The 22263-nt window shown below is 40.5% G+C and overlaps 1 protein-coding gene across 2 annotated transcripts; it reads left to right on the top strand.

Annotated features, from left to right (window-relative positions):
- Positions 1–342: 342 nt before the first annotated feature.
- On the top strand, positions 343–21750 carry triqk (triple QxxK/R motif containing). Of its 2 annotated transcripts, none has more exons than XM_071500298.1 (4): positions 343–538; positions 3463–3537; positions 12123–12208; positions 13404–14116. In XM_071500298.1, exons 2-4 carry the CDS (start codon positions 3477–3479, stop codon positions 13506–13508), a joined length of 252 nt encoding a protein of 83 aa, XP_071356399.1. In that variant the 5' UTR covers positions 343–538; positions 3463–3476; the 3' UTR covers positions 13509–14116. The 2 variants fall into 2 exon arrangements, with proteins under 2 accessions (XP_071356399.1, XP_071356398.1); XM_071500297.1 differs by lacking the exon at positions 13404–14116 and adding an exon at positions 20124–21750 and having other exon boundaries at positions 345–538.
- Positions 21751–22263: the final 513 nt, after the last annotated feature.

The following is a 22263-nucleotide window of genomic DNA, read 5'->3' as shown; positions in this document are numbered from 1 at the left end:
CATAAACACATGCCATGAAATATATTTCATTTAGGCAGAATAGCTTTATAATGATTTGAATGATGCTGATTTTAATCTTTTATAATTTTCACTATATATAATATTTTTTCTGAAAACAGTTTGACTCATAACGTCTACAACTACTATCTACCCTTCTTTAGATGCAATATGTCCTGCAACAGCTTTGGGATCCAGTGGGTTTTGTGTCTTGATGAGTGGGAGTGTCCCGACGATCGACTGCTCATGTGCTCGTCCAGTGTTTTTGTCTGACCGTCCCGCCCCGTCTTCGTCCTATTGGTCCACTTGACACATACCCGTCTCTGATTGGATGAAAAGACCGTCCGTCGACAGTGACGTATAAACCAGGAACTATCAGTGGACAGAAGTGGTGTGTTGGCATTCTGGCGAAAATTAGATCAAAGTGCATTAAAAACCCGTGTTTTCTGTCGCTCTGCGTGTCCACAAACAGCAGCCAGGCGTGTCGTGATGCAGAACCTCCTCTACTAAGCCACTTATTCTCTCAATAAACAACGACAGTGTGAGTATGTTCGTGAATACAATGACTGAAGGCTGCCTCCAGTCAATTACAACTGCACTGGAAGGTTTTATGGTCTGTTGTGTTGAAGTTTGCTCAGAGGCTGATATAACAATTCTGATAATGCCATACGGGATTCCCGAAAAAAAAAAAAAAAAAAAAATCTTCTCCATGTTCAGGTCTTCAGAGAGAAAAGGAAAAGTCCAAGTGCACGCATCGTGGATTTTATGAAACTTTATAGTCTGTCAATAATAGTCATTTTTACACAATGACAACACATAGAGAGCTCTACAGCAGTGACCCAAAACACCAAGCTTTGTTGTAAAAGTTGCATGTGTCTACTGTCAGTTCCCATTTTTTTATGTCCACCTAAATGAAACTGATGCAGCCTAATATATCTGTCCTGAAGTAATTCCTACCTTAATAAAGGGCGGTCTATAATCTTTAGTTTTTCATTGAAACTGTTTTAGGAAGGTGTTTGGGGTATCAAAAGAAGTGCTTGAAATATTTTGCTCACCCCATTCATTTTAATGAGGGTAGACAAACAATTAGAAACAGCTCTTCATGTAATGTCATACAGCTCAACACAACAGAAACTTGACAGGTTTCCGGAGCTCAATGTGACATTTTTTTGCTCACTTTTTCCAGATCATAGTCCAATCCCCTAAGACACAGGAAGACATAGAAAAGCAGAAGTTCTTCACATTGGAGAACCACCACAACTCCTGCCTCTTAAGCAGAGTCCAAATAAACACTTCTCTAAAACAGTTTTATTAATAACTGAATGATAAATTTCATTAATAATTGAAAAAAAAAAAAAAAATATATATATATATATATATATCATGAAGGCATGATTTAATGCAGGACTGCTGCATCAGACTGCATTACTTTTAGTGAGTTTATCTCACCCAGTGTTACAGTGTCCACAGTCTTTTTGTATTTTTTTTGTCTGCACTGTTTTGCATAACTGGTTTCAATTCTGTATATTTTTGATACAAATTTTTGAAACTGAAACTTAGCTGTGTGGCCATATGCATGCAGCAAATTAAAAACAAATTTGTGACTACATGTATTTTACTCAGCCGGGTAAATTCACCCTTAAATTAACTTGCTACACAGTGCACCTTGGTACTATGGAACCTATGCCATTTTAATCACTAAAAGCCATTGTTAAAAAAATGGCCTACTTGCTAAGCCTAGTTTAGATCTCCAGTAAAGTGAGATCATGGATAACACTGTTAATTACTAGAGTGTATTGTTCCTCTTGTCATCTATGCATACAAGCTACAGAAATAGATAGGAAATATTTATTTTATCAGCACCAACAAAGCACTTGCTTAGAATTTTTTCTAATGCTCAGCACCTTTCCTTGCTTTTTATACTCCACAGCTGTAAATTCAAAATATGCTGTAACAGATGTGTAGAAGTTTCCGAAAGGAATGAGTTCAGGCGATGACAGAGGCTTCAAATGTGTTGTTTTTGGCAGTTTTATAGTAACATTGTGATGATGCTGCACAGTACAACATTGCTGGCAACTCTGAGAACCAACTGTGTCCAACTGTAAACATTACATTTGGACAATTTCCTCTCTTCCTTTTGTCCTCCTCTCACTTCCTTTAATTTGCTGACTGGAGACTCCAGCTGCTGGAGAACAATAGCCGTGCATACATCCTCCTTTTCTGCTGGCACCAACAGTGTTTGAAATGTAGGTGAAAGCAGTGTTTTTGGTGTAAGGTAAAATTCAGGTCTCCCAAGGCAGAGGCAGCAGTCTCCCATGAGAAGGTATCAGTCAGCACAGGCAGCCGGCCACGCTCCTTGAACATGCTAATTCAGTTTCTTTCCTCTATTCCCCGGCCGCACCTCTAGACTCTCCACCGCTTTTGTTCTTCTCGGATGCACATAGATGCTTTTTTACTGTTCGCCTTCACCTCTCAGTTCTCTCCTGTGCGCACCTGCTCACACATTTTTCTTTCTGTTACTTCTTAACTTTTTAATTTTTATTTTATTTTATTTTTTACAAATAATCAATCATCATTAGATTAACGCAGCATAAAAGATGTGTAGCATTATTTGTCTCAGTACGTGATTAGGTGCGAATGTTTCCTTTTAATCAACCTCACATCTTTTAACCACTAACAGTGAACATGTTAGCGATTTCAGTACCATCAGAAAGCACAGGCCTGCCCTTGACTCATACTTGATTTTTCCACTATTTTAAACAAAAGGCTACACTATTGATTGATGCAGTGTGTTGTGAAGGGGCCTGTCTGGAATTTAGAGCAGAGTGCTCACTGAGAAACAAGGATCTCGGATGGTTGCAAGAAACACACACAGTGAGTTTTGGCACTTTGTAAAGAAAAGTATTTTACAGACCTGGTTATTTCCGGTGAGTGTGCGTCTATACACGCACATGCGTTGACATAAATGCAAAGTTCCACCACCTGGCATTTGTTCTGTTACACAAGCATAGTCACACACTTTATTAGTTACACGTGGAAGCTGAGTATACTATTTATATTATTCCTAACTCTTTCTCTTTATGTCGCTGTGAGCTGTCAGGGTAATCAAAGAGAGAGAGCTCATGGTGTGAAGGGAAATGGCGTTCGACTAAATGAGATGGATAGGAAGTGCACATACTGTGAACATAACACACATCGAAGGTGGTGGGAATGAATTTAATTATGTCTAGCAGATGTATGTGTAAGATAAACCATCTGTCTGATCAAAACTGACTACTCTTCTCTGTATATGATTGTGTATTAACTCGAATCCTTGCTACAGATTTCGCAAGTTATCTCAGAGTACAGTAACAGGAATGGAGCTATATCCGTATTTGATTAAACTAAATGATCAGGTGTAACGCTGAGACCCAGCTGTGAAATTCTCTCACTCTGAAGGTTGTTTTTCTTCTCTGGTCTTGTCAGGCTGAGGAGAGAACATGGGGAAGAAGGATGCCAGTGCGACCGGATTACCAGTTGATCAGTACCGAAAACAGATTGGTGAGTCTCCTGTCATATTAGCGCTGGTTAATCAGTTTATTGATCAATAGTAAATTAGTCAAATCAAATCAAGTTGATTGGTTGGAAACAGATTTAAAGAAAAGCTCAGATTGCTTTATTGTTTTGTAACTTGTGTGACTGGCTTTACTATAGCATTTTGTATACTATATGACTGACAGTTTAATCAAAAAGATAATCAATATGTTAACTGCCAATTAAAACCATAAGGTCTGTTAATTTTTTCCATGATGCTTTTTGACAGTTGGGATTGGTCTTCCACTGGTTGTGTAACTGCATTTCAACAAAAATCATTACTCACTGCTTGATGTGACCACAACACAGTAATCAACTCAGCGTTCATAGAAACAAGTTTATGTCACACCTAATAAATTATACATGGTACTGTGTTGCAGCAAGCGCTCCGAGGTGGTTTCATGTACTGCATTTCCCAACTGCCTAACAGCTCAACTCTATTGAAGACCTTTATGGACATTGGCTGTGTAATAATTAGCATAATTTTCTTTACACAGCCCTGGAAACGTTTCCAATTTGCATTGGATTGAAAAGAAATCTAAACCCAGACTCACTGGACTAGAAGCAGTATACATGCTGTGGAAGCAATTACACTTAGAGATGAACAAGCAGCGTCTGAGGTCACATTTCTGACGGACAGCAAATTCTGTGCTTAAAACACTGCCCCTTTGATATCATGTCAGAAGCTGTTTTGTCAAAGTTAAATACCGCTCTAATCCTGCGGTACTTTGTTTCCCCATCTTTCCCCTTACATCACAAAGGCCTAACTAAGGCAATATGGTCGGTATCAATCAAAAGTTCGGTCCCCCTCAGCATGCCAGCTGTGGTTGCTTGAAGATCACAGCTCGTATCATGTCTTTTTGTTTTTGTTTTCCTTTTGTGGAGCAGAACCAAAAGGTTGCCAATGGCAAAACACGATAATTGTGAGCAGCTATGAGTGACGCAAACACACAGGCTTTAAGTTTTAAGAAGTGGTATATTGTGCACATGAAATGCGGTTAAGCGCTCTTTTTAGATACAAAAGGCCCCCAATTTCAGATCAAAGAAAGAAGATTTTTGTGCAAAATATGAGACTCTCACTAAAGCTCTGGTATCGCTCTTGATTAGTGAGTATCCTCACCAGGAACCTGTGCAGGCCTGAAATAGCTGAGAGAGAGGAGAGAATAAGTTCCTTTATAGAGACGGCAATAATCAGCTTGGATGAAGGGTAACACAATTAGTTACAAAAACAAGTTACAAAACTAACACCTTCAATTTCTATGAAGGCTAAGTGTATCCATGGTGACTCCACAGTTTCTGGCCACAGGAAGTTTGAGAAGCAGGTTTCAGAGGTCGCTCTCTTACATTACGTTTCTAACAGCTTAAACTTCCTGTTTGACTATGACTAAGGTTTTTTACGTCATCCAGTGACACAGGTCTGAAGACCAAAGTTATGAGTGTGACTAAGTCTGGAGAACAAGAACAGTTCATCATCCACGCCACCACGGAGCACGTGATTCAGGGTGAGGTTGTACATGAAGGGGGAGAGCTTAATATTTACCTTGTCCACTTAAATCTGTACCCAGTAGAGACACCGTGCAATGATGGCTGGTTGAGCTCATGACAGAACATTATCTTTTGGCCTTTCATATCCAATTTGCTGTCCAGTGTTAAAGATACCTGCAGTTTCTTTGATCAGTCATCCAAGGTGAACATAATCAGGACGGGTTCTGAAACCCTACTAGCTACCTTAGATGTGTTATCCCTGCATACAAATAACCCTCTTGAGAGAGTTTTAGAAGCCCTGAAGTTGTTTTCTTGACTAGAGAAGTGGAAAAAAAGATATCTGCATTAATGAGGGAACTGGCTTCTCTCTATAGCGTTCTTTTCTCGCTTGGAAAAATGCTAAAAATGCTTTGCTTTATTTAGTTCTGTGACTTCACCCACTATAAAACAGTTTCTTTCATGTTCACATCTGCCTGCTTCAGCAAACCCTTTCTCACCTGGACAAAGCAGCAGCACTGTTAGAATCATGTTCTTTGACTTCTAGTGCCTTTATCACAGTCCAGCCTGCTCCAGAAGGTATAGTCACCTCCACAATCTCTGGCTACCTGACAGATAAACCACAGCTTGTGCGGCTGCGGAGATGTGTGTCTGAACGGGTGGTCAGCAACACAGGAGCACCGCAGGGGTCTGTCCTCTCACCTCCCATCTTCACCTTCGACTTCCAGTACAACTCTGAGTCCTGTCATCTGTAGATGTTTTCAGATGTTGTGGGGTGTGTCAGCGGTGGAGAGGAAGCAGAGTGCAGAGCCCTGGTGGACCACTTGGTGGCGTGGTTTGGGAAAAGCCACCTGCTCTTGAAGGGGGCCAAGACCTAGGGGATGGTTGTGGACTTGAGGGGGACTATGTTAAACAGTGTTTCCATTCTTGGAGAGGTGGTGGAGGGATACAAATACCTTGGAGTCCTCTTCAACAGACTGGACTGGAAATGCACATAGTATAGCTTTGGGATCAGTAGTCTCTATTTTATTTTTCTGTTATTGATGTTTATTTTTACACTTTATGTAGTCTATTTAGTTATTGTACAGAATTTAACCTTTAATTGCCTTCTGTTATTTATCTGCCTCATTTTTGTGATTCATCTGAATACTGCAGCACTGCAACTTCCCTTTCCAACCAACCAAGCTTCCCTCCCTCCCTCCCTCCCTAAGATCGTGTCAAGTATAACATTGTTCTGGTCCCCTTCCTCCCAGTGGACGGCTGTTTGTTGGCCCCTGGTGATTCACACCCTCTGATTATCCCAGGTTTTATATTTCCTGGTGGTACTTTAGTGTTAACAAGGCTTGAGTGAGACTGTCCCTTAACCTAAATGTATTCTGTTGGTGCATGTTTTTGATTTTGCACCTTCTTATCACTTTCATATTGTGCATTTTGTATCACATGCTCTCTTTCTGAGTTTTTTTTTTCCTTCTCATGAAATTTGTCTAAAATAAAAAAAAAATTAAAAAAAAAAAGATGTCGTTGTCAAACTGACGGATCACAATATTTGTCTTTCTCAGTCACGAGACAGCCTGTTGAGATTTTTTTTCTGTTTTGTTTACTATAGGGGCTGGGGTGTCATAAAGCAGTGCGACGGTTGCATATGTTTTCATACTGGGACAGAAGAATAGGATTATTTAGCCCGGAGATATCCCTTAACAGCCTGCCATTGTGTAAAACCCGGCAGGTTCAACAAATGAGAGACAGACATAACATAACAAGCTCATCTCCCACTGTCACTTCCCGTACCAGCGGCAAAGAAATCTTGTTTTTTTTTTTTCCTTCCCATTTAGTGTTTTTCTTTCTCAGCACACCTCATCAAGTCAAAAATATGTAACAGAGGTGTCAGGGACACTTTGGTCCTCTCTCTTCCTCCGCCTCCTTCCAAACCCTCAATTTCTACCCTTTTTCCTTCCTTTGTGAAAAAAATGGCCATCAGAAAATTTCAGTGAACCACTGTTTAACAGCAAAGGTGGGAAACAGAGAGAGGGGGGAAAAGACATTGGAGAGGAAAATGAAGTCTTCAAAGATAGCATGGGGCTGGTTCTTCTGAGAGCTGGAATGGGCCATACATGGTAATTTGAAATCGTAATAGGGTGGCTTATTCATGGCGCATCAGCAGTAGTCCAGGCTGGTTGTTGAGCTGTACCATCATCTCTGCTGGAGTGCTTTTGTCATGTCAGATGGCCATCAAGGGGCCACTGCTGACACTCTTTTAAAATACCATTATTAAGCCTGTTATAATTGACTGTGCCAAGCTGCCCTCAGGAGAGGCAAAGCTTTAGCGTTCTTACATGGAAGTGCAAGTGGTCACTCTGCTGCTGCCCACTGAACAAGCTAGGGAAAATTGCCTGCACGGATAAAGAAACCTAAACTTAAATTGTCCGTGTTGCAATTAAATGTGATAAATTTAGATTAAATATTACACTCACATTGTAGCTAGGCTATCTTATATCATCAAAGTATAGTTTTCCTCTTCTCCTGAATTAGCACATAATCTTTATTTAGTTGTGTGTATGCTTTGTAAGTCCCACATGCTGTAGATTGCAAAAATCATTTTGGAAAACTGGCTCAAAACTGACTATTGTCAAGTTGTAATCATATTTTCCATGCATGTCTAAGCTCCACCTGAGATTTGGCTTCCTCCCCCCTCCCTTGACATGATGCAAAGGAAAAGGCATGAATATCTCCCATGTGTCTGGCATCAGCCCTCCAGTTCCACTACCATGCATTCTGGCAGATGCCTGCGATCTGCGCCATGTGGTCATTGACGATTTGGCCACCTTGCCAGATAGACACAGAGGCAAATCAAAGCACGACAAACTGTCAGACACGCTGTCAGTGCATTGCCCGAATTGTCCCAGGGTTCTCAGAGTGCAGGACGGTGGCCTGTCTGTCCAAATCACCCTGTCACACTCCATGTAGTGCATATGAAGAATGGTTAGTCCCCATAGGCACAAACACTCACACAAATACTGAATTCCTCAGGCATGTTAGTGTTTTTCTTGACACTCTTGTGTGCTTGTTTTTTTGTTGTTTTGCCTTCATGACAGTTGTGTACAGGAGCTTTTTAAACATTACAGTGCAGGCTACGTAGATCATTAATAAGAAAACCTGTAACTATTTTATATTTCATGTGTTACACTGATCTTCAGTCAGAGATGAGGAACAAGCAAAGGTTTTGATGGATTTTTCTGAAGCAGTCAACAAAATTTTAAATTTAATGCTGGTGCATGGAGTGTTTCATTTGTGGACCCTGTTAGATCAACATAGCTAAAGACGTTTCTGCAGGATGTGGCCTACCGGGCTGGTGATGCAGCTCTGAGCAGCAAGTTATTGTTGCAATAGCTGATTTTTCACAGTTATTTAACACAGGTATGAAGGAGACAGCAACAACTTCAGTTGCCCCAGTGTGCCACATAGAATTCTAGGGGGTCTTTTGTTTTCTTGTAATCGTAACGTAATTTGCCTGAAATGTCATGATTTCCTTTAAATAGATGCACTGTTATGTGCTGAAATCATGACTTGGTTTGTGGCAAGTGGTTCTCCAGTGGCATGAAACTGTCACAGATAGTTCCCTGCCTGTCACACTCATCAGAATATTTGAGAGATTTTGACTTTGGGACCCCACTGTACATTTTAACGAATTAATCCATGGACAGTTTCACAAAAACTGTATTTTTTGGTTGTATGTTTAAGACAATGGGCTGTGTAGCTCAGCTGTGCACTCAAATTTGGTTAACTAGTAGATTATATTATAATATTTATGTACAATGATGCGGATTTTTTTGTACAGTGTACAATAAGTAATTACCTGGGGCCAACATCTGATCTAATCTCACTAAAAGAAACCACAAAGCAAAGTCAAAGTCAGTAGTTAACAATGAAATTATTTGACCTGTGACAGTGGTACTCCTGCCTATCCCCTCCATCATCTGTCTCTTCTGCTGATAGGAACTGTCCTGGATTTTGTCTACCTACTGCTCCTGTTAATAATGTGAGTTCTGCTTCAGCTTGTGCGTTATCCTACATCGTTGTGTTTTCACCCTGCTCCACTCTGGACTTATTCTGGCAGAATTGCGTTTAATGTTTTTTTTTTTTTTTTTTTTTTTTTTTTTGCACTGTGTAAATCCAGTGTGAACATACAGTATATTCAAACAGTAGTGTACACGGCACACATATTTACTGCTCATGTTTCTTTTTGTTCAGACAAACTGTGATACGGTGAGGTATCTACCTTTCTTCTGTCATTTTAATGGACAGATTGTGTGACACACAAATCACATACCTTTTCCACCTCCCTCAATCACAGGTAGCTAATTTTAGCTATTACCCCCCCTCCCTGTCTCCCTGTGCTAAACAAAAGCTATCTTGAGAAATAGCTCAGGATAAAAATGCAATGACGCAATGATAGAAACCTGAAAGACGTTTAAGGGAATCTGCAGTAATGGTGTGGGAGGTGAGGGCCGCTCTCACTTTTCTCTTGTCCTCTTGACATGAAATCAGTGACGACTTCAATGAAAGGCACTCTCAGAGAAGCCACTCAGCAGGCACTCCAGGCCGCCTTACAAGGGCTAATGTTCCTCTGAGACACGACATTGTCGCTGCTGTACAGAAGGACAGTGATGCCTTTTCAGTGTGGCAGGCAGAAGCATGGGAGGACGACGTGTAGCCCACTGCAGGTAGATAATTGGTGACAGAAAGTGTCTACAGCACCGGTGCAGCCGGGGGAGCAGCAATGACAAATAGGAGTGCTCATAATCCCAGTTCAATATCATGAGGACTGTGTGTGTGTGTGTGTGTGCGCATGTACATTTGTGGGTGTGCAGGCTCCAGACCCACGCAAGCAAACCACAGGAGAAAGGCAACATGAGGTTCTAATAAGCACAGCGCTGTAATACAACAATACTACAATACCTTACACAGTCAGATGTAATTCTTTGGCATTTCTCCTCCATATCAATGATTCATACTCCTACTTGGTGTAATTATTCTGATTTTGCTCCAGTTAAGTATTGATTCTTACCAGATGGTTATGGGTGTATTTGGTTGTGATGATTTTTTATTTTTTTATTTTTTTTTGCACATAAACATAATTTCTCCATGTAGACGTGGAACAAGTTTATCCCCACGTGAGAGAGAAACAGCACAGGTGCATGATTTGGAAGCAGTTTGTGGGAGAAACTGTAAGTGCTGAGAAGAAAAAAAAAAATCTGCCTTTGAAATTTAAACCCCAGCTTGCTTAAGTTCTGATATTGTTTTGTCTTTTCAGTTTCCCTGAGTATTTTTGCTGCAGAAAAGGTACCCCGAGGACACAGATTGCCAAACAAAGTGAACTAGTGTTAAAACAGAAAGCACAGAGAGTCGACTTGTGGGCTTCAATTTTAAATCTAAGTGTAAGTTTTTTCTTTCTTAACTTTCTAACAGTAGAACAGGCTTTAAAAATCTATATTTCTCGCAGCCACGTGAGGCTAATTTGGTTTCAACAATTGTCTGCACGTTACATGGAAGACAGGAGAACTGCCTTGTACATTTCTCTGTTCATTTTCACACAGTTTTTACACCTTGTACGATGCATCTGTGCTTTTTTTCTTGGACGTTAGCCGTGTAGTGTTTTCATGTAGCTTCCTGCAGCCTTACATTACCACAACAAGCCATTTTGCAGTCTGAAAGACATTGCACCATTTCTGTGAATGGAGAACAACCTGAGGTGCCCTCCAATCAAATTTCCCCCTCTCCACTTTCTGACAAGTGGAGGAGACATCCAGTGGCCCTCCTAATGAATTCCCACTAGCTCACTGTCTGCTCCTGGCAACATGCTCCCCATTTCTATTAGCTCTCCACTGAGTCGGAGGGAGGCAGAGGAGGAGTCCGTGACCAGGAGGGATGGAGAGAGAGAGAGAGAGAGAGAGAGAGGAATTGAGTGCAAGATTTCAGAAAAAGAAGCAAGGGGAGTGAGATGGTTGAAAAAGAGAAAGTGTGTGCAGTATGCAGCTCTGTCTGTTTGTTTTCAGAGTCACAACATAAACATAAAAATCTTACCCCTCCTGTCTCACTGGCTCATTTCCAGTCTTTTCTCTCCCACAACCTTTCCAGAGGGATATGAACGCTTTTTTTCCTCCTTCCTCCTCCTCTTGTTCCCTCTTCCAATGTAAATGAGGCTCAATTGGCTGGGAGTGAAAACTCTGCATGTCACATCACTAACTGAGAAAACCTCGCAGCTGACCCTCGGGCTTGGTCTCTCTCTCTCTGTCAAACACATATTATTCTATCCCTATGAGGACCGTCCACGCATTCCCCAGCCTGTCAGCTCTCGCCTTAATCTTAGTCTAATCCTACCCAATATCCCCGAACTCAAGTCCTAAAAATATCATCTTTAAGGACTTGGTAATATGTTCACAGTCTGAGCATTTAAATCTAATTCTATCTCACAAAGATAGAAGTACAAGAATACACACACACACACCACACACACACTGTTCAGCAAGCTGTTGCCTTTCCACCCTATTGTTAGCAAAGTTCCTTTTCCTGCAGTGTGTTGTTTCTAATTAGACCCAGACAGCCGGCTCTGCCTCGTGTGAGGCACACACTGATACACACACCCACACACACACACACGCACACACACACACACACACACTTTACCAGGTGGCCGGTTTGTCCTAAAGACTCACCCTTGAGAGTTGTGCCCATGGGAATTCAACTAAGCACAGGTGAACCGTGTGCAGCTCAGGCCAGAAAAATGCTCTGTATTTTGGATACATGTGCAAAACATTATAGAACTTTTCAGCACTATATTCTCTCTCTCTATATATATATCTATATATATAGATATAGATATAGATAGATAGATAGATAGATAGATAGATAGATAGATAATTTTTTTTTTTTTTTTTCGTTTGGAGTAAATATAAATAGAGGAAAACTGCTAATGAAGCTGGGCTTTGAAATTGCAGCAGAACTTAATTCAAAAGAGAACTGAGAATGACACAGTGATTTGATCTGTGTGTCCAATTTCCTCTCTCTTCCAGGGAAGCAGGACTACAAAAAGACAAAGTCGGTCTTAAAGGCCACACGACTGAAAGCTGAAGCAAAGAAGAATTCCTCTGGATTCAGGGTGAGATTTTCCTGGATTTGCTCTCTGTTTCTGATTACTGATGTCTGTTATCATCATGTCGTCTTCTATTTCTGCCTGCCTGTTCTGGCCCATCTGACTGTCTGTCTCTCTGCCAACCATCCTCTTTACATTTGTCTGTCTGCCTGCCTGTTTGAGAGCATGCATCACTACATCACTTTTCATATCCAAGACCCTCAGCTCTTTTACAACTTGCTGTAGGTCTTTTGAGAATGTAACATTCCCCCCTGCCTGGGGATCTGTCGAAGATCTGTACAAGTGCGGAAAACTGTCTTTGAGGAGAGGAAGGATGGCTACAGAGTAAAGGTTACAGTACTACAATAGGTCCACAGAAGAAGACATAACATACAGCATTTTAACGCATAATGAATTCCTGAAAAAATGATTGTTCAAGAGTTTCCTCATTCATCAAATGGTGAGCAATGGAGAGGGACAAGGAAAGACAGAGAGAGATATGGGAAGTATAAAAAGCAAAAAAGAAAAGGAGGGGATGCTGAGAAGTGTGGACGCTCATCAGCAGCTCCAATAGATTTTAGTGTAAAAAATGTATTTTAAAAGTATTGATGTAAGAAGTTTGTTTGAGACGAAACTAAAGGAAGAAGAAATTTAGAGAAATTCAGAAGAAAAATAAAGGCCCAGAGGAAGACTCAGGCTAAACCAAAAATTTTTAGCAATTTTATGAAAAACTGTACACTTCTCAAGCCCACACATCATCCGAGGGTAGGAAACAGTTTTTACACGTGTAAACTGCCCACACTAGCTCAGATAGATATGAGTTCCTTGGAGACAGAAATCACAAGTTAGAAAATAAGAAAAACTATTAACTCCCTAAAAATGGTGAGAATTAATAACCCTGTATTTGCTTTTGAGGTGAGCATGCTAACATTGACTTTAAGTGAAGCTACTATAAAACTTAATTCCAAAGAAAGAGAAGGACACAGAGCAGGTAGATTCATACAGACCAGTGTCACCATTAAACACAGATCAGAAAATCTTGGCCAAGTCCTCAGCTAAAGACTCAGCCTCCATATGGCTCACACACCCAGATCTGGCAGGGATGTGCATTTAGTCCCTTGTTGTTTGTTCTTGCATTAGAGCCCCTCGTGGAAACAATTCAGACACAGGCAAATGCATGGTTATAACACTGAATATACTTCTATTTGTACATTGTTACAAGAAAGATGTGTCGACTTTTAAATCCTGGATAACAACACTGATTGATACCCTCCACCTGGAAAGAACCCTCAGTGACAGACTGGAGGACTTGGACACCAACTCATAAGGAACGGCACAAACTAGAAACCTTTACATGGCGCTCTTCTGAGATGGCAGGGCTGATATTCTTCTCGAATATTATTCATTATACTTCACTTGTAAACCCCAAGGTGTGTTTTTTTTTTTTTGTTTTGTTTTGTTTTTTTTTCTCTTGGCTTGATTTTTGTTGTTTCACCTCTTTTCCCTCCCCTGTAATGTTAGTCTTTTGCTGTTATACACTTGAAATGAAGCCTCTTATTACAATTTTGTATCACTGCTTATACATGCTTGACAATAAAAATGTTTGAAACAGAGTCAAGGAGAAAATGAAGGGATAAAATAGAGTTGGGTGAAAGTAAAGGGTGAGGGTGTTGCTATAGGGCAGAAAAGTGCGTCTCTCTCTCCGTTGCTTTGTCACACCGCAGCGATTCGGAGCTGTTGTGCAGGCAAAGATGGATGACTCCACGTTTATCACTCTGGCAAACGTGTCACCGCTGTTTAATGCTTTAGCTCATTCATTTGGCTTGCCAACAAACACTTTCACTATTTCAAGGTATTTCCTCTTGCCAATGAAATAGCTTGTGAATCTACAGTCTCTCCTCTTTGAAACTGCAAATACCATGAGATGAAATCAGGCCCTCTGTGATTTTTATAGTTAGTCAGAAAGTCAGTTGTAAGAAAAGATATCTCAGGCATGTCCGCTGTTATTTATTTTGCATGTTTGTTTTCCTCCGTGGCACTGAAAATCGGTTCTGTTTACAGTACATCAAAAGCCAAAAGGCCTCACTTCCTCATTAAGCTTCAGTTGGCATGTAGTACACAGAGATGAACAAATCATAGAGAGGATTAAACATTGGGTGAAATGGTCAGGTTTTAAAATATGCATCTCTTAGACACGCACGGCCTCATTAAGCACATCTTTAATCCAATTAGATTAGTCCATATCTTGAAATATTGATATTGCTCATGAATAATTCAGGTTTTTCACGCCCAAGATGAGGGGAATTTTCAGAGGTCGGATTAAAAATACCTCTGGGACGAGGATATTAAACTGACTTAGACCTCTTGGCCCTGAGTTCGATTGAAATTCAGCCCAGATGTAATGGATATTTGGTCACGCTTGCTTTCCCATCGAGTCCTTTTAGCGTTATATAAAGTTGTGATTTTTACACAGCTCTGTGATGACAGGAGAAAGCACCCCCCCCCCCACCCCCCTTCTCTGTCTCTCTTTGGTTGCTGGCAATGATTTGGTTGTGGTTTATATAGGCATGTTGCTCTATGTGTAAATCCTCTTCTCTTCTCTTCTCTTCTCTGGTTGAAATGATGGTCTCAGATGCAGCTGGCATCTGAAAAGGGCCAGCAGACATGCGGGCACGGAGAATCTGGCAGCTACCGGGGCAGGCTGTCTCGGGGCTGTCCTAGTAGCAGGGCAGTCTGGATAAGTTGGCAGGGACCAGGAAAAGAGAGAGTGACAAAGGGAGAACTTCTGTTCCCTCAACAGTGATCAGTTGTCTGGGTTGCATAAAACGTTGACCTGAGAGGTGGCGGAAACCAGCCACCTGTTGTATATGTGCATGTTTTTATACACGCGTCGAGTCTCAGTGCGTGTATGAAAGTAGCGTTGGTTGGCTGAATGCAAATCCGCAGCTCCCCCTTAACGACGGATGGCATCAGGTCATGACAGCAGAGATAAAGAAACTGGCAGGAAGTCTTGCTACAGTCTCTCCTCAGGTTGCTCAGAGAAGAAGAAGCACCTTCGAAGTAGCTCCAGCACAGTAGCTTGCAGCACAGGAAACAAGCCTAATTGGCACTCGAGCCTTCTGTTCAGTTCTGCACTGTTTTCCCTCAGTCTTTTTTAGTCGCTGAGCCTGGAAAGTTGGGGAAAATATGGAACTGGCAGAGGATGGAGGCTACCAGCTGTCATTTCTCAATGTATGTCGTGTGAAGACCATATAGAACAGGATTTTTATTTTTTTTATTTTTTTAAGTTTTAGCTGAGAATTCTAAGTATTTTTACTCTTTTCCCACCCAATTTCCTCTATATGCTTATACCCTTAATATTTCTTGTGTCAAGAAGCTGCTGTCTTGACGGAGCATGTCTGATTAATAAGCGCAGCAGTTATTGAGCTCCATCCAGACCTATTGCTAATAAACTCTTAAAAAAGTCTCAGTAAAGGATGTGAAGGATGCTGGACCCAAACTGTAGCATCTGCTTCAGCGTCAGACTGAAGCCGACGTCTGGATCTGTTATCTGTGCTGGCCATTAGGTTTATGAGGCTCATTCGCACTTTTTAGTTTGACAGATAGCACATGGGAATTTATAGGTTTTATGGACTTTTTATGCCATTTAATTTGCAATATGCTTCATGAAGAGACTTGGTGAGTTGTGATAGCGGTGATAAGGCTTTTCCTGTTCAGAGATGTTTTTTTTTACAAGTGTCCCTGAAGCATGCGGGAAGGACAGAGCTGTGTAGACGACTTTTACTTACATTAAAGACTTGTTTCACTTCAGATACTCAGCGGATATAAAGGGAAAGCAGGTTATGGCTTTTCACTCAATTTGATTCTAGTATATATATGGATAACAGCAGCTATGGTGACCTTGATTTGTGTTGGAATGATTAGTCCATTAATTGATTAGTTGATTGACAGCGCATTTTCAAAAACAGCTTTGATAATCAATCATTCTATGTATGTAGCAAGCGAAAATGCATTATGTTCTGTGCATTCTGGGAATTTGTGTTAGGAGTTTCTTTGCTATTTTCTGAGAGATGATTAATAGAAAATATAGAAAAATCATCAGTGAAAATGATAATTGAAGACCTACAAAAGGCACTGAATGGTGTGTAGAAGTATGAGGAGGTAATGGTGTCAGTGGTGGAGGAAGATACAAGATGAATTTGCTGATTTCTGGACAAGAAATTATTAAAGCATAAACATGACAAGTCTTAAAAAAAAAATGTGAATGTTCATTGTCTTGAAATATAACCTGATGGCTGGTTATTTGTGACCTGTACAGATGAGACTCCATCTACAGCCCAAATGCACCAACAGTTGTTTGTAGCTTGTGTCTATCTGCCACCCACATGCAGACACAAACATCCTTTGCTTAGCACGTAGGCGCACACAGACTGACATACACGTACTACACAAACAAACCCGGGAGGAGAATAAAAGGCGGACCAGATGAGGGGATGTCTGTTGAGCTGTGGCTTGTCGCCAAGGTGACAGAGACCCAGCTCCCAGCATGCTGAGTGTGCTGCAGCTGCCGCCGGTGCTAAGAGAGTCACATGATGAAGATGATGATGTGCCTGGGCCCCATCCAGGGGTCTCCATCAGAATGTGGGCAGAGAGGCTGTGTGTTCGTGTCTGAGTGTGTGTTTGTGTGTGTGTGTGTGTGTGTTTGTGAGACAAGACAAGAGTCAACACAGTGGGCCACTCTCGAAAACAATGATCTCAATCAAGTGCAGGTGCTTTCTACCACTCAAGTGTTTTCACCAAAACCCCTCCAGCTTGTTTTCATAGACAAGTCACTGTAACCAGCTGTTCTCTTTCTCTTTGAAACCTGAACAAAAAAAAAACAAAACAAAAAAAACCTGGATTGAAATACTTACCTACGTCAGTAGCTCAACATTTTCTTTGCGACATTTTCATCAAAATTACAAACACTTTCTTTCTTTGTTATGTTTTTCAAAGCTGCCAGAGAACACGCGCAGGAGCAGAAAACAATCAGGGCTCCGTGATTTGGTAACAGTTCTCTTTTCTCGGAGGCCTCGGCAAAATAGAAAAGTAAATCAAGCGGTGGGAGCCTGGCGGTTAATATATGAAACTAAAGTGCATGAAATTTAAAAGTTTTCCAATTAAGCGAGGACTTTAAGCTGTTTGGAGGCTGTCGGGATGGAGATAAACGTGGGCTGAGGCTAATGAAGACCAATGCTGCTGATGACTAGGCACTACAACATGTATACAGATAACTGTGGATGCTGTGACGCCTTTTAATTGTCACCCCCTCCACCGCCACCCCCACCGCCCCCTTCATCAGAGAGGAATTATTATTATTAGCCCCCCACCACCCCTCGTTTGTGCCAAGCCTTATCTCTCTCTTGTTTTCCCTCTCGTGCTCACTCTTGTTTTTCACTCTGTCTTTTCTCTCTGTGGTTTGGCCAGTGGGTTGAATTAGCAGTCGTCTCTGTGTATGCCTGCTACGTTTGGCAATAACTGAACTGCTGTTTTCTTATTAAATAAATTATCATTCATATTTTTTGTTTGTTTGTTTACTTTTGTTCCTTTGACATCAGTCACAGCTCCTTCTGTTTAGTCTTGTTTGCTGCTTTTCTGTTTGTCATCTTCCCTCACTGTAACCTTGTATCACCTCTGCCCGTTACTCATGAATACACAGCATAATGGGACATTACGGGCTGATTTAGTTTACATGGTTCAGGTAGTTTCCCCCTCCAGTGTCTTAAAGATTCCATGAATAGAAAAATAAAATTATAGATATCCACAGAAATGGAAATGGAAACCGCTGTTTGTGTGCAGGATCGTATAAATCGTATGTTTTGGATTCACTTGTCATGTCACCTGTGTTGTCGTGGCCCAATTTGCTTGTTAAAAACTAATTTCCATGTTCAAATCAAATTATTATTATTATTTTTTTAATAACCTCCAATCAGACTGTACTCTGCACTCTTTTAAAGCTCTCCAAGCTCTCCAGTGTTGATTAGAAAGTTTGCTGCTAATGAGTTCTCTTGATAAAGAATAACTGGCATTGTTCAATACTCTGAGTGGCCCTAATGAAACTCCAGCTGATGAAGATTGTAATCGTGTGAGCGCCACATAATGAACGAGCGCTCCAAATTCCCATTTTCAAGTTGAATGCCACTCCTCTGGAAAGCCTGAATTTGTTTGACAATTAACCAATAGAAAATCAAAAAAAAAAAAAAAAAAAAAAAAAAAATAGGGCATTTTGTCAAGGAAAGTTTGACTTCTCTGTAAAAATGTCAGGAGAGCTGCGGAGACTGGAGATTGCAGAAAGAATAGATTATTATACTGTGGTCAGTCAATGCTTGGTGAAATAATTGGTTTTAATGTTGTGGCTGTATGATTCTGTACATTTTGAAGGGTCCTTTTCTCGGACGCTGCTCCAGTTTTACTCCACAGTATGTGGATCTCTTTCCATCAAGGAAAACCCTGAAATAAAACAAATATTCATTCCACAGAAGTGTGTGATGTGCTGTCACACTTTACTGAAACCAAACTTTACAATCCCAGAATAAATAGTCTATCCATTTTTTTAACTGGGGAAAAAAAAACTGTCTTAAAGCTGTCAGTATCTCTGGGGTTGGTACATTACGCCACAGGTTTTTCTGTGTCTCAACTTTCTAATACCCCATAACGAACATCACAGAGATGTTTTCATTGACTTGATGTGAATATATACAATACAGAATTTATTCCATTATAAATTCTGTAATTTAAGAGCATTATGTTTGCCGTCAGGGTCACCTGAAGCATTTCATCGGGTAACGATTTCCCACTGTGAATCTCTCAAAGCAGCAGAGAGTGTTTGTGTCATTAATGTGCAAATGGGTCCGAATGAGAACACCTACTGTGGGGACTTGGTTTATTTTTAAAGAGCTTGCAGCCATTTCCACAGAAACGCAGGTAAATGTGAAAACACATCTGTTTGTCTGGTTTGGCCTTTCATCAGCCCTCAGCTCGTTACTGCAAACAAAGCTTTCAAAAAAAAGAAAGAAAACGCTCTTCAGTGTGAATCACTTCAAAAGCACCAGTCTCGTGTTGGCGTGTGGAGGGAAACGCTGACATACGATTAACAGCTTGTTAACATGTTAAAACAAAACATACAGGGCCGACTGCTTATTTTCATATGTGAAATGCACAGCACATATATTTCTGTCTGTGTAAAGCCACTGTACACACATGAATCAGGACTAGATTAAAAAAGGATTACAACTGCAAAACAAAGTGACAGTGTTTTACTGTGCAGGCGTCAGACCGCTGGAAGTGACAGAGAGGTCAAACGCTTTTCTTTAGTCATCACTTATCCAGCACTGCACCAAAGTTTAAAAATGTAAAAGAGGAGAGGGGATGAAGACATGTTTTCTGTTGTTGACGCGGAAGTGTGTGTGAATAGAAAACATTGAAATCACAAACTGAAATAAGTAAAGAGGGAAGCGTTTGACACAGCATTTTTCTGTTTACCTGCAGCAGTGTGGAAACAGCTTTGACATGTTTGCCCTTTTGTGGCAAAATGAAAGTGATGACTGACGTTAGTATGAATACATTTGTCTTTTAAGCACATTAATATAACCAGAACATACAGCTTAAATATGAAATTTTTGCTTTTTTTTTTTGATAAACAATAAATTCTTCCTCACAAAGTCAAACTGATAAAAAGTCTGTTGGGGATGCAACAAATTTAGATGAAAAGAAAGACAATAGGGACTTGGCAAATATAGACATAACACTAATAAATACACACAATAGTTACAGAACGCTACAAACACATTCAAACAAAGTAGAGCCGCTCCTGAGTGTGAAGACAGACAAGGGATCAGGCAGGTGTATAAATAGTCCTACAGAAGAACCCTGCACTTAAAATGTTTTTCTTTTCTCTTCTCAGGATGCGTTCCTTGTCATTGCAGCAATCCTCTTCTTTGTGCTCTGTATCTACGCCTTCTTCTACCTCAACCTGAGCACTGAGCTTGACCTGGATGTGGATGCGGATTAATGAGAGCTGGACCCTCTTGTTAACATTCACAAGACCATGTCTAAATTGTGTTTGGTTTGCAACTGGTGGACATAGTCTGTCAGTGTTTTTTTTTGGGGGGGGGGGTTTCTTACACACTCTGTTATTGACACATTGATGTTGAAATGCTGCAATGCATTAAACAATTAAAGTTCCAGGCCATTTTTGAGATTTGACATAAATGTCCTCCTTCTGTGCAGGAATATGCAATGAAACTGTACTGACGTTAATTATACTGTGTTTTTACATCTAGAAATGATTCATTATTTCCCTGAGGTAGCTTTGATGCCTGTTCTCAAGTCAGTGACCTCTTGCTTCTTGGCACTTGAAACATTTTGCTGCAAAACCTACAATCAGCAAAGAAAATGAGCCTTTTTTTCACGCAAGTCTTCCAAAACTACAGTCGAGACCAAGCTTTGTTAATGTTATTCTGCACAGTCACGTCCCTCTGTTTTCTCCGCTAATAGAAAAATGTAAATCTCCCGCTGAACCTCTCGTCACATGGAGACAAACACTTGCCTCACATTCCAGTGCACAAGCCTCTCCTCCCGGATATCTGGAGATCACAAAGTGTGAGATTAGAATCCACAAAGCCCTCGTCCTGATTGGACATGTGTGCAGAATACAGAACAACACAATGTACCTGCTGCACATACATGCAGCACTTAGACAGACACCCGTAGGATTAGCATTACAAATATGACGCTGTTCTTTCATTTGAATGGAAATTACATACATGACTGAATAGAGGTGAGCCTACATGCTCTAATAAGGAACACCTTGACAATTTTCTTCTTGTCAAATATGTGTTGTTGTGATTTGTCTCTGTAGAACAGAATATGAAGGTTTGTCAATGCTTCTATTTTTTTCCCCACTTTGTGCACCAGGCCTGCAAGATGCACAGACTGACCTTCCATTAACCATTTCAGCCCAAGTGCTTCCACTGCTTGAGTTTCTTTGTTAGCAAATGAGTCAAGGTCTTTTTTTTAATTGAATCATTTTGCTCTTTTTTATTGGAAATTGTACATTATTTTTCATTTTATTAACACTTTATATTCCATGTTTGTCTGAGCACACATCAGCTCAAACTAGCAATAGCAGTACTGTTGTCTAAAGGGCAACTGATGCATTGTTTTGGAAGTGACTCTTTTAAATCAATGTAATCTATAAAAGGCCAATACCAAATACACAAGAGGCCTTGTGACTCCTTTTGTTTCGAGCCTTAAGTCTTATGTCTGTGCCCGATTGTGTTCTGTGGCTCATAGGATTCTCGAAATGTGAGACACTTTTTGAGCTTTCAGTTTTGGCCCCTTTTCTCCTCTTTTCTCCCATGACCCTCCGACCTCTAGTAAAAGACTACATGTCAAAGAAACCATTATGATAAGCATGCACCCGTACCCTCACCCAGTGGCTTTTATCATGGAAGGCCTTGGTACATCCAGACCCCACCCCTCCCCACCCGCTCGCATGTGTAACAATAGACAGCCCGACCGAATAGACCTTCATACATGACACCTGTTATCTAAAAGGTCACCATTACCAAACACAAGGGCTCTGACATCAGCGCAGTGGAAAAGATCTGGCAGCACAACGTATTTGTTCAGACCCATGTTTGGCAAGATGAGGTGCAGGCTATTTTTCCCAGTAGTGAAATGGTCAGTGCTATTTTTGAATTGGTTTGTTTGGTGTATATAAGCATTATTAATGTTTGCTTTGTCATTGTGATTGATTTACTGGATATGTGATTATTATTGATTATTACTCTGTGTTTCTTTTGTTAAATTGCTTTTAAAATCAAAATCATGTATCTCTTTATGATGAAATATAAACACATCTAGAATGTAAAAAAAAAAAAAAAAAAAGATTAAAGAACCATTTCAGTTTTATTTAATTTATTTGAATTAATGTTTTGTGATTCTAAGTTTGAACCAAACTGTGTGTCAGCTTGTTGTTGTTTTTCAACTTTGAAACTTTTGAAATCTTGACCCTTTAGCCAATGACGCTAATGCAGAAG

The sequence above is a fragment of the Trachinotus anak genome, unplaced genomic scaffold (assembly GCF_046630095.1).
Source record: "Trachinotus anak isolate AG129_WGS33_773 ecotype Australia unplaced genomic scaffold, CSIRO_AGI_Tana_v1 ptg000016l, whole genome shotgun sequence".
Classification (NCBI taxonomy): Eukaryota; Metazoa; Chordata; class Actinopteri; order Carangiformes; family Carangidae; genus Trachinotus; species Trachinotus anak.
This window is presented reverse-complemented; position numbering and strand designations above follow the sequence as displayed.